The 12872-nt window shown below is 58.2% G+C and overlaps 1 protein-coding gene across 5 annotated transcripts in view; it reads right to left on the bottom strand.

The window, feature by feature from the left end:
• Positions 1-627: 627 nt before the first annotated feature.
• Positions 628-12872, bottom strand: part of XPC (XPC complex subunit, DNA damage recognition and repair factor) — a 29446-nt gene continuing 17201 nt past the window's right edge. Inside the window, exons 8-16 of one of the 5 annotated variants that reach the window (XM_074344253.1) lie at positions 10939-11028; positions 9296-10138; positions 8100-8260; positions 5764-5845; positions 3471-3605; positions 3226-3395; positions 2639-2732; positions 2162-2345; positions 628-1443 (exon numbers count right to left, since the gene is read on the bottom strand). In XM_074344253.1, the coding sequence (XP_074200354.1) occupies positions 1316-1443; positions 2162-2345; positions 2639-2732; positions 3226-3395; positions 3471-3605; positions 5764-5845; positions 8100-8260; positions 9296-10138; positions 10939-11028 (1887 nt within the window). In that variant the 3' untranslated portion in view covers positions 628-1315. Of the gene's footprint in view, positions 2346-2381; positions 2530-2638; positions 3033-3225; positions 3396-3470; positions 3606-5763; positions 5846-8099; positions 8261-9295; positions 10139-10938; positions 11029-12872 lie in introns of those variants that run through there. The other 4 variants (XM_074344254.1, XM_074344252.1, XR_012499806.1 and 1 more) reach the window with 4 other exon arrangements.

Below are 12872 nucleotides of genomic sequence, written 5' to 3' on the forward strand. Positions count from 1 at the left end.
TAGCTTTGCATTCTTTCTGCCTCTTGTTCTGAAGCAGTGGACTGCTGCGAACTGTCCACTCTGCACCCAGAAATGAGTTCTTTTTACTTATTGCCAGATTTGAAGCAGGTGAGTGGTAACTTCTCAAAACCTGAGGTTTCATTCCATTTCCATAGTGCCTCCAGGGAGCTGACACTGGTCTGAATAACAAGTTGTTTCTGCAGAGACAGGGTAATGCCCCTGACTCGATTCCCAGAAAGTAAGCCGCTCACCTCCAGGAGGGTGAGCGCCAGCTCTGGTGCAGGAAGTGCCAGGCCCAGTGGTTTCCATGGCAACCCCAGTTTGTTTCACAACAAAAGGCTTCCTGCCAATTCCTGCCCCGTATGAGTCACACCCCAAGTGTTTTGTTTGCCTTGGATAAAACTAGATTGAATTTTTAATGGCTCCTATCAAAGACTAAGTAACATCTCCTGGATTAAACAGACCAAAAAAAAAAAAAAGAAAAAAAAAAGCCAAGCGTGTAACGGTAAGTCTCCAGCCTACGGGAAAACCGAACCTGGTCTTTAATGTAGTCTCGACGTGCACGCCCATCGCTGTCACTGGACGCTCTGAGATGACATAAAATCTGAAAGAAAATGTAAAGCCAAGCCTATTTAGATAAATCCTTTATTTTTTTCCTCAAAATGTTACAAAAGTTCTTGTAAATATCTACAGTGCATAGAGCTTTATAAACGTATCCAGGAATGAATAAAATCTAGTTGAACGCCGATCCACTCCTAACGTTTAACTCTGTTTTTCCTTTTCCTTCCTGATTTTAGCTCTTTGTTAGTCTTCTGCCACCACAGAATGTTACTTGGAGAAGCAGCTTGTCGCCCAAGATGAGGCGCACTGGCCTGCATGCTCCCCACGCACGGGGGGGCAGCAGCAGGGACCTGACGGAGGGAACCCGGGGCCGAGGGCGCGTGTCGGACACACGGAGCGCCTATTACCGCCGGCTTGGTCTGGCGCCTTCCTGAGGGCACCGTCCCCACTACGGAAGAACGAGGTCGAGGTGGCAGGAGAGCCTCCCGGGGAAGCATCCGCTCACAGCACGGGGTGTGGTGGCGGCCAGGCAGGGCCGGGCCCGCAGCAGCACCGGTGGACCTGCTGTGCCCTCTCGCCCGCCGCTTCTGTGCCTTCGCAGCCGAGGAGCCACGGCCCCCAGGGCCTGGCGTCCCCACGGCCGAGCCACCGAGGCGACCACTCACATCACAGCTTCTCAAATGGGAACAGGTGGGACTCGGCCTCCTTCTTCTCCCTGCTGCTCTTCCTGAGGCGCCTCCCCTTCCGCTCCTCCTCAGCCTCTCGGTTCTGGGGCCACGAGGCCGCCAGGATCCTGGCTGCTTCCGCCTGAGAGCTGGTCCCCTCCTCCTCGTCTGACGAGAGCCCACCTCCCGCGTCCGCGTGGGGCGCCGCTGCCGCGCTCTGGGGGGTGGGGACAGTGGGGGTCAGCAGCACCCTGACCCGGAGGACAGGGCTCCCCCAGAGGTCCTGGGGCGCCTGTGTGGGCTCAGTGCTGGGACGGACACAACAGTGTGAGGCAGGAAACGGCCCCAAGGAGCTACGGCCAGTCCAGGTGGCCACTGCCCTTGCGCCTTGCGTTTATTACTGTGTTTCTGAGCAAAAGTGCCCGGCGCTCTGAGGAGCCCCCAGAGGCCGGGAGGGGCTGGGAGGCCAAGGAAGAAAGCACTGTGGGGGGAGGAGCCGGTGGGAACATAAAGCCAGGTGAGGGGCCACCAGGGGGCCCTGCAGGGGCAGCAAAACACAGGCGGTTTTGCAAGGCCAGGAGGTGGCCGTGAGGTGGGGAGGGGGCTGCTCCCAGAGCACGTCCCTGCGTCTCTGCCCCACGACCGACCACACCGCTGTGTCTGGGGCCGTGGGTGCTGGGAGAGAGCACTTGCGGGCCTGGGGGTGGTCACCGCACTGGGAGCACGAGGCCGGGAGAGCAGGGCAGCTGTCCCGCCAGCGGGCACTCAGCACCAGACCTGACCCGCAGCAGCCCCTCTCGTGCGGACGGCGTGGGGCTGGGCCTCCAGGAATACCGGTCCCCACACAGAAAGGACTCAGGTATGGGGCGTCCAAACAGCTGTGACTCAACATCTGGGCAGAACCGGCCTGTCCTCCCCTCGAGGACCACACTGACCTGGGCCCCGTAGCGAAGCCGCAGCCGCTCCCTGATGAGCAGCCCTCTGACCAGCAGCTTCCAGTTCCCCAGCGCCCGCTTCTCCCTTTTCTGCAAACAGAACGCAGCATGGTGACCCCGGCCTCTCAGGAACACAGGTGACACAGGTGACGCTCCTGGCTGAGTTTCTCACCCACAGTCTGTTCTTAAATGGGCGACGCACACAGTGATACACATGACGGCACCAAAAACAAAAACCTCCTGTTAACCGTCACCAATTCTCAAACTGTGCAGGGGACCGGTGACGTGCAACCAGGACCTCGGGCGAGTCCCTTTCAGAGGCAGAGGTTGTGCAGGGGCTGCAGGCCTGGAGCCCGGATCCAGGTACCCTGGGCAGTGACAGGGATTGGGGGGGCAAGGACGCTGTTCATCCAGAAGCCAGAGCCGGAACAAGTGCCGGGCACGCAGGCCCTCCTGCCCCCCGGGCCCTCCCCTCACCTCCTTCTCCTTCTTCTCCATGAGCGCCTGCTCGTTCTCCCAGGCAGTCAGCAGCACGTCTCTGTATTCCTCACAGACGATGTAGCCATCAGTTCTGCGGGATCAACAATGGATGGTCTTCCTGTGCCTGCCCTGGCCTGCACGCCTCCCTCTGCAGGGGACAGAGGGCCACTCCAGAGCACTCAGGGCCCTGAAGGGCTTCCTGGCTCAGCCGGTCCACAATCCCGGCCGCTGGCAGACATCGCTCACGCAGAAGGCAGGCCTGTGGGCACGGGGGCTGCGTCCTCTTCCCCAGCCCCTCCCCGCCGCCACCACAGGGTAGGGCAGAGGTCACCAACCAGGAAGGATGATGGCCCTGTTTGGTCACCTTAGGGTTTCACTGGTTTTGCAGCTTCTGCATGGAAGCCAGAGTAAAGGTGTAAAAGTAAACCATTGAGGGTTAAGGCTGATTTTGCAAATCCAGAGTAAAACCTGGAAGGTAACGGCCACGGGGCCTCGCCCCCCACCAGCCCCACACCCACCTCCTGCCCTTACTCCCTCCCCACGCCCTCCTCCCGGCCTCCACGGACGGACGGCCCCTCACGCACATGGGGTGGGAGTAGCCTTTGTGGAAGTCGAAGCCCGTGACGGCCTGGGCGCAGTCGATGCCCAGCTTGCGGGCCACGCGGTGCAGGTTGGGCAGGTTGAGCTGGATGCAGCCGACAGGCATCATGCTGGGCAGGAAGAGGTACACGTTCCCAAACTCGTTCCGGGGCACCTGCGGGGGGCACACTGCGTCTGGCCAGCTGCAGGGGGAAGCGGCCCGTCCCGACCCCCCGAGCGCGGCCCTCACCTTCCCGTCCACAGCCACGGGCGGCTGGTACTCCTCTGTCTGCCAGCGGCCAAATAGGCCCAGGTCATTCTGGTCCTGCAGCTGCGGCTCCGCCAGGCGGGCTCTCCGGGCCCGGTTAGAGTAGCCCTTTACCATCTGCATCGGGGGCAAGGCCACGGTCACCAGAGGCGGCCATCTCCTGAGCACGTACCACCCACCAGGCACTGTTCCCAGTGCTTCTGTGTATTAATTCACTTTTTCAACAAGCCCAGGACGTAGGCTCTGTTTTCACCTTCATTTTACAGGTGAGCAGCCTTGGAGGTGGCAACAATTCACCTACAGTCACATGGCCTGAGAGGCTGGAGCCTGGGCACTGAGCGGCTGTGCTGTGTTCTGCATCCATCACTGATGGGAGACTGGGACTCAGAGACAACCCCGTGGCCAGAGAGTGACGGGGCCAGGATTTAACCCCCAGGACTGCTGCAACATGCATTCCCGAAGGCGCTGCCAGCTTGGGACCCCCCACCCGCTCCCTGCAGACACCCAGTGGCCAACACTAGAGCCCCAGCCGGGCGAGGGGTGAAGAGTGGAGGGGGCGTCAGCGAACCGCCTCTGCCACGGGTCGCAGACAGCCCGTCCCGTGTTCCTTCTCTTTTCTACAACCCTTCAAAAGTATAAAAACTGTTAAGGAGCAAGAGCCCCACCAGCGCGGTCCCAGGTGGGGATGACCTGCGAGCGTTCCTGCCGCAGGCCCAGGGTACCCGTGCCGTCACCCCGGGGCGGACAGGCCCTCTCTGAGGAAGCATCCGGCCAGAGGTGACCGCTCACGACACCAGTCACTGGGGGCAGAGAAGGTAGTCTTTGTCCTCCTTGGAAGACTCAGAAGACGACGCCGGCATGGGGAGGCCGGGGTGGAACGGGACCCCCCCCGCCAGGCCCGAGGAGGGCGAGGTCAACGCAGGCTGCTCAGGAACACGCCACAGCCGAGCTGCATCTGAACGGGAGCGGGCGGCTTGGGGGCAGTGGGGGCAGTGGGGGCGTGGAAGTGCGAGAACACAAGTATCTGGGGGCCCTGAAGTCGTCCGGCTGCAGGCGGAAGTGTGGCCAGAGAGGAGGTGGGCACCAGGGCACCAGGGCACCACGGCCTCCGCGCCATGAGGGCGGGCCACACGGGGAGGGAGCGCCACCCGGGGCTCTGTGTTTCAGAGAGACCCGAACTGTGATGCGGGGGCTGGGCTGGGGCTGGGCCAGAGGCTGGGCCAGAGGCTGGAAGGCGGCTGTGACCCAAGCAAGAGGTGAGGATGCGGGACAGCGGGAGTCAGAACATGGGGGAGCCCTGCCGCCTGGGGCTGTTCTGCACCTGCGCTGACACCGCCCGCGCCGGGCACACGTGGCCACTCCACGTCTGAAACGTGGCTAGAATGAACCGAGACGCGTGGGAAGTGAAACACGCCAGATTTCAAAGTCTTAAGAAGAAACAGAAAGTGAATGTAAAATACCTCATTAGCATTTCAAAATATTACGTTAAAACAACTATTTTAGATGTATTTGGATACTTTCAAGTATGTTAAAATTCTACCTCTTTTCAAGTTTTTAATCTGGCTGCCAAAAAATGTTAAGTCTGTGGCCTACAGGAAGTTTCCGTCAGTCTACTGCAGAGCGAGGAGACCCACGCAGCACCCGCGCCTGCTCCCCGCGCCTCAGCGCCTCCCCCCAAGCGGAGGCCCTTCCGGTCGCACCAGCTCCCCAGGCCCCACAACCCACAGCGCCCCCCTCAGGGGTCTGATAGAGAAAAGTGATTCTGTCCCCTGACCGGCCACTGCCCTCCCCTGGCTGACCCAGGCCGCGCATCCGGTGACAGCCTGTGTGGGTCTATGCTGAGTCCCCACGTCTCCGGGCAGCTGAGCGGCCTGCGTGGCAGCAAGTGCACAGAGGCAAGCGGGGTCGGGGCAGGGACCCCGGGCTGTGCGCGGCCGCTTCCCTAGCTCAGGCCTTGGACAAGCCACCTCCCATCTGGGCTCCCGGTTCCTCATCTGTAAAACGGGCACCGTCACGCCAACCCCTGAGACTCAGCAGAGACCGTGCACCTGCGAAACAGGGCAGGACCGCAGGCGAGCGTGTCCACGCAAAGCAGGGCGCTGGCCTTAGAGCAACTGGGAGCACAGCTCTGACCTACCGAGCCTCGGGCACACACCAGGGGCCTCGGGGCTGCTTTTTGGCCTCGATTTCCCGTGTGCTCTGGAAGGGCCCCTCTTGCAAAGTCCTCGTTAAAGACTTACGTCACCTGCGCGTGGCAGCCCTCGCCCCTGCTTACCTTGTAAGGCACCTCTCCAAGCCGCACCACTCTTGCCTGTTTCAGCCACGTGTCCCTGGAGTGCAGGGTGTGCACGCAGTCCCTACAGGGGCCCACGGGAGACAGGAGACAGAGTTCACACCCCTGCATGAAACACCACGTGCACCGGAGCCCACAGTGGAGGGGCGAGCATGGCCCTGGGTCCTCTCCCAGACCATCAGGGACCTGCGTCAGGCCACACAGCCCACCCCCCCACCACGGGGAGGCCCCAAGCAGCCCACAGGGGCGAGCCGAGGGCCCAGCAGCGCAGGCGCACCTCCCACTACCCAAGGGTCTGGTCGGCTGCACACCAGGGACAGATGGGTGACCACAGAAGGGGTGGGGAGCCCTGAGAACGACGACGTGGACACTAACAAACTACACGGACCAGGACTCGTGCACACGGAACTGCTGGGCCTGGCAGCCCGTGACACTGGGCCCCTCTGGCATCTCTCTCCCTCCAGAGCTCAGAGCTGCACCTCCCACAAGCTCCTGCTTCCTGCGGAGACCGGTCAGCGAGCCAGCCCTTCCCCAGGGCTCTAGGAGCAAGGCGCGGAAATCCGGTCCCTTCCTACCGCCTCCCCCGAGCCTGAGGCTGATGGCCAGCACAGCACCGCGGGCGCGGGCACGACCCCTCCGCGCCACTTCCCAGCGGCGTGACCCCGTCCACGTCACCCTCCCTTCCTGAGCCCCGTGTCCCTCTCCGTCCAGCAGGGACAGGAGTGCTGCCTCCCTGCCTCACGAGGGTGCTGGGGACCAGACAGTTTCGGGAGCTGAGGGGCATTCCTGCCGGAGTGAGGGCTCCACCCGCTCACCCTGCGGGGCAGTCCCCGCCCCAAGGTCACGGTCCTCAGGCAGGAGTGGGGAGGGCAGCGGGCAAGCAGGTGGGCATCGTGTGACGCTCCTGAGGAGCACAGAGGAGGTGGACACGGCAGCCCTTTCACAGTAAAGGTCAGCTCCTGACCGCTTCACACCCATTAGGACGCGCTTATCAAGGAAACAGAGGACGAGTGTTGGTGAGGACGTGGACACCGGAACCCTTGCGCTCTGCTGGGGGAGGGGAACATGCGCAGCTGCTGCGGAGAACAGCACGTCGGCTCTCCACCAAGTTAAACCATTACCACGTGATCCAGAAATCCTACTTCTGAGCATGTATCAAAAGACCTGAAAGCACAGTCTCAGAGAGATGTCTGTGCACCGTCCACAGCAGCCACAAGGGGAAGCGCACAGCGCCCACCGCGGAGGCCAGAGGCACAGCGCAGGGCCCCCGCCCACGAGGTGCCCGGAGCAGTGAGCTTCACACGCGTAGAGGGCAGGATGGGGCTGGGGCGTGGGGTGGGGAGTGAGGGTTTAATGGGGACAGTTCGGAGGAAGATGGAAAAGTTCTGGAGACGGTGGGGATGGTGGCACAGCAGCGTGAATGTGCTCCCCTGGAAAATGGTTAAACTGTACACTTTGTTCTGTGTATTTTACTACATTAAAAAAAGGTCCTCCTCTTGGGTGTTCCCCACGCAGGTACCCCGTCCACCACGTGAGGAAGCCTGGGCCGTGTCACCTGCACTGAGACGGCCGGCCCCGGGCCAGACAGGGACACACAGCTCCCGCCCAGACCCGGACCGGGGGTCGGGGCCACGCGCAGGGCGCAGCCCCGGGCAGGGGACGCCAGCCACCTCTCCCGTGAGGTTCCCTAGGCTTCCTTTGTTCTCCTTTTCCCACCTACTGAGAATGTCCTCTGGGTTTTGGTCTTGCATGTCACTGTTTCTACAAATCACTTCTTTTGTTTTCTTTCTTTTGCTATTTCTTTAATTTCTGCTTCTATTGTCAATTTTTATTAAGTTTATATTGTTAAAATATTTTGTTTCTATCTTGTATGTATTTTACACTCTTTTCAAGGCTTATTCTCTACCCACTTCTTCGGTTTCTTTTTACTGTGGGCAAAACACGTGTAACGTAAAGCTCACCACCGTAGCCATTTCCAAGCGTGCAGGTCAGTGGCACTAAGCACGCGCACACTGCTGTGCGGCCATCACCTCCACCTTCTCCAGAATGCTTTCACCTTCCCAAACTGGAACTCCGGTCCCGTTAAAATATCTACTTATTTTAATTTTCATTATCAATCCTTGATTCCTTCCTTCCGTGTGTTTTTATTTTGGGGGCATGTTCTCCAATGCCCTATATAAACCTTATCTGTCCTGTTCTTTTGCCCTATAATTTTCCCCCTACTGATCTTTTAACCACTGTCACATTGATTTTCAAGCCTTCATCTCCCCTGCACACCCCCAGCCCAGGGCAGGCTGCGCACCCCGGCCACCCCGCACCTGGAGTAGACGGCTTCGCCGCGACAGTACCCAAGGATGGCAGCCGTCTCGGGGTAGATGGCCTCATACTTCAGGAGATGCCTCTTCAGGGCGTACAGAGGGTGGTTCTTATACGTGCCAATGACGGTGGGCAAAGGCTGGTCCAGGTGCTTGGCCTGAAACTGCAAAGGCCAGAGAGGCCACATCAAGCACATTGCTCAAAGGGGAAGGAGGCCTGGGGGGTGACCCTCAGCTCGGTTGGTAACAGCCAGTGTGGCTTCCAGGGTGCCCGCTGACCCACAGCTCTGCAGAGTCGAACAATTCTGCAGGCGACGTGGAAAGCCATCCCTCGCCCCTGGACACCTCAGCCGGCTGGGGCAGACCCGTCCTCGGGAGCCCCCCTCCAGTGCCACCACAATCCTGCCACCGCACGACACTCAGTACACTATGGCAAAGATCCGTTCTCTCGGCTGCTCAAGGGCTCTGAACTCTGGTGGGCAACCCCTCTGACCTAACCCTCCCCTCAGCATCTCTTCAGATCCTGACAGACGGGCGAGGACCAGCCCGCGTGGCCAGCTTCCACGATTGGTCCCTGAGCTTGGTCAGTCAGGATACCCTCTGCACGGGGCCTGTGACCCCGCGTCCCTAAGTCACACCCCAGAGGGAGCTCGCCTGTGGGGTGAAGTGCACCCAACAAGGACGGCTCCCCACCCCAGGCACCAGGAATAATCCCGCGGCAAGTTGGGCCTGCATAGGGGCTCCAGCCCACACCTCAGCCAGGCCAGCGGCTGTCCCAGGACCAAAGGACCACTGCTGCATCGGAGGGCGACCTCGTGTGCCCTCGACAGACAGGACATGTCTCAGCCCGAGCCACCCCAGGAGCGGAGTGTTCTGCGTGTGCACTGACGAGCGTGCGTGCAGAGAAGGGGACGATGACACCGGTGAGCATTCTCCTCTTCCACTCGGGACGACCGAGCTGACTCACAGAGAGCTCCAATTAATAACCGGGCAATAACTGAAAGCACACGGGCTGCGAAGCCAGACCAACCCGGGTTCAGTGCCAGGTCAGCTCATCTCTCAGATCCTGTGCGTTCAACTGGTGGAATGAAGGCAACTGCCCTCGCAGCTCCATCCTGCTGCTGGGGTCACTGACCGAGATCACACACTGAGTGGTCTGCACACTGGGACGACCGCAACCCCCCGAGCCCGGGCCTCACCTCCATGTCCTCCTTCTGCTCCCTCTCGGCCAGCGGGCTCCGGTAGGGCCTCAGGGCCTCAGCCCACCAGGCTGCGTCGACCCGGCACCTGCGGGTGGCTGTCAGCCAGGCGGGGTCATACCGCTGGGTGACGTCGCGTACCCAGCCATCGCCGTCGATGCCCACGACGTAGGTCACGGGCTTGCTGGCATACTGGTAACAGGTCAGAGGCTGGCCCACCACCCCGTGCACACAGTCCACACACACCCACTTGTCCTCCCGCTCACAGAACACCTCCAGCCACTGGTCCACACCGGCCGCCTCCTCTCTGGGGCTGGCCTTCTTGCCTTTCCCTCTCTTCCTGCCCGACGCACTCGCAGACGCTGCTGGGGAGCCCGAGGGCTTCGGGCGGCTTCCCCGCGGGGGCTCGGAGTCCCTCCTGACGTCCCTCCTGGAGCCCCGCTCTGTCCTCGGAGGCGCCGGGGCCCTCCTTGGCCTCGGGCGGCTGGGCTCGGAGTCCTCGTCGGAGAGCAGCAGGCTGTCCCCGCTGGAGAGCTCGAAGTCAGAGCTGCTGCTGGCCCCACCGCTCCCGCTCTCCTCCTTGTAAGACACCCTGGAGGCCACCCGCCGCTTCCGGCCCCGCGAACGCCTCGGGGGCCTCTCCTCGCTGGCGGAGGGCGCGCCCCGCTTCTGCCCGGCTGCAGACCCCCGGGCGCGCGGACTGCCGTGGCCCCTGGGAGGGGCGTCCTCTTGTCTGCTTCCTCTGCTGCTTGTGGCTTTGGTTTGCCTTCCTGGAACGTGGCTGTATGTTTCTGAGGAGGCTCCCGGCCCCTCCGCGGCCCTCTCCTTGGAAGGTTTCTTTCCCTTAAACAGAGAAGAAAATTTTTCTGTTTTCTTTTTTGTTAATGATACAACAGGGCTGAGCCCTGGCTGGAGAGCCAGTGGAGGTGAGACGCCCCCGGCTCAGGCTGACGGGCCGGACCCCTCCAGGGCTGTGGGAGAGAACTCGCTCGGATCTGCAGCGCCCCAGGCCAAGGCCACAGCCGCGCTCCTCTCACTCCGAGGTGCAGCACAAGGTGAGCAAACACACACCTGGGCCCAGACTCCACTTCTGCTTCTCATTTGCTACGTGATTTGGGTCAGTTACGCAACCTGAGTCCCAGGGTCCTGAGCAGTAACACCCACCCTGCAGTAAGGCAGTCTGCAGACAAGTACTGGTGGACTTGATAAAGCTGGAGTAGTGAGAACTCAGAAATTACTAAACCTGACCTCTGAACCATCAAGTTTCAGACACCAGCATCCCAGGGAGCACGTGTTCAGCCTCCGTCTTAGAAGACGGCAGAGCTCAGAGCCCTCACCTCCCTCACTCCACACCACCAAACAGGACAGGTGCCTTTTTATTCCACTGTTTCATAGAACAGAAACCAGACACCGAGGAGCCCAGACTCTCCCAGGCCAACTGCACAGGCAAAGCCCAGGATGCTGGACACCCACTTGTGCGCCCAGTCTACCCGACCCGGCCCGTGCGAGGCAGGCCCAAGGGAACCTGCTCCGTGAAGACCGACCACTAACAACAATCTAATGCCCAGACTGTTTAGGTCTGATAATTTCTCACTCCTCCGTGACCAACTTACCCCTTCTTCTGGAAGCCCCAAGAACCTCACCTTCGCTGCTGGTAACTTCAGGGGAATTGGCTGTAGAGACAGTACCAGTCGGGTAGGGAGGTGCAAGGCCCGGAGAATCAGTAAAAATATCTATAATGAAAAAGAATAACCTGCTTATTCTCAGAAGAGAATTAAGAATTTGAACTATTCCATGTTGTTGAGAGCCCAGAAATAAACCCACATACCTACAGTCAACTAATCTTATGACCAAGTAGGAAAGAATATACAGTGGAGAAAAGACAGCCTCTTCAACAAGTGGTGGTGGAAAAACTGGACAGCCACGTGTGAAAGAATGGAATTAAAACATTTTCTCATACCATATACAAAAACTCAAAATGGGTTAGAGACCTAAACATAAGTCCTGAAACCACAAAAGTCGGAAGAGAACACAGGCAGAGCACGCGGATGTACATCACAGCAATATTTCCTTGGCTCCGTCTCCTAAGGCAGAAATAAACAGGAACTAATTGAACTTACAAGCTTTTGCACAGTAAAGGAAACCATAAACAAAAACACAGTCTACTGAATGGGAGAAAATATTTGCAAATGATGAGACTGACAAGGGATCAACTTCCAAAATATACAAACAGTTCACACAACTCAATATCAAAAAACCAAACAACCCAATCAAAAAAATGTGCAGAAGACCTTAAAAGACATTTTTTTTCAAAGACATACAGATGGCTAAGAGGCACCTGAAAAGATACTCAACACTGCTAATTATTAGGGGAATGCAAATTAAAACCACAGTGAGGCCTCACCTCACACCTGTCAGAATGGCTGTCCTTAAAAAGTCTACATGTAACAAATGTTTGATAGGATGTGGAGAAAAGGGGACCCTCATACACTGCTGATGGCAATGTAAATTGGTGAACCCACTATGGAAACAAGTATGGAGGTTCCTTAAAAAACTGAAAACAGAATTTTATCATATGTGATCCAGCAATTCTGGATATATCTGGAAAAAAACAAACACTCTAATTCAAAAAGACGCGTGCGTCCTAATGATCACAGCAGCACTATCCCCAACAGCCAAGCCACGGAGGGAGCCCCGCTCCCCGTCACAGAGGCTGCACCAAGAAGCCGTGGCGCAGACACGGGGGCTCTCGCCCAGCCACGAAGGAGAGCGAAGTGCGGCCGTGTGCAGCAACAGGCACGGGCCTGGAGACTGTCACGTTCAGTGAAATAGGACAGACAAAGACAAATACTGTACGATGCCACTTATGTGTGGAACCTAAAAAAAAAGTACATGCAAAACAGAAAGACTCACAGACACAGAAAATAAATCTATGTTTACGAAGAGGTAGTGGGAAGGGGGCGGGGACAAGTCAGGGTGTGGGACTAATGGATACAAATCACTATGCATAACACAGAGAAACGACGAGGATTTACTGCGCAGCACGGGATTATACCCATCGTCTTGTGATGGCCTGTAACAGCATAATCTGCAAACATACAGTGTCACTGTGCTGTACACCTGATACTAACACAACACTGTAAATCAACTGTACTTCAATTATAGCTGAATAAGTGGAAAAATCCATCAGTGCAATGCAGTATATTAACAGAATGAAGGGAAGAACCACATGATCATCTCAGTTGACATAGAAAAACCATTTCACAGAACCCGACACACATTTCTATGATAAAAGCACACTCAGGAAACTAGACATATGGACGGGAACTTCTTCAACATGAGAAAGAGCATCTGTGCAAACCCACAGCTACCGAGCTGCTCAGTGGTGGAAGAGTGAAAAGCTTCCCCCCAGATCAAGAACTGGACAAGGATGCACGCTTCTCCAAGAATGCGCTTCTGCAAGGATGCACGCTTCTAACAAGGATGCACGCTTCTGCAAGGATGCACGCTTCTAACAAGGATGCACGCTTCTGCAAGGATGCACGCTTCTAACAAGGATGCACGCTTCTGCAAGGAT

The sequence above is a fragment of the Camelus bactrianus genome, chromosome 17 (assembly GCF_048773025.1).
Source record: "Camelus bactrianus isolate YW-2024 breed Bactrian camel chromosome 17, ASM4877302v1, whole genome shotgun sequence".
NCBI lineage: Eukaryota > Metazoa > Chordata > Mammalia > Artiodactyla > Camelidae > Camelus > Camelus bactrianus.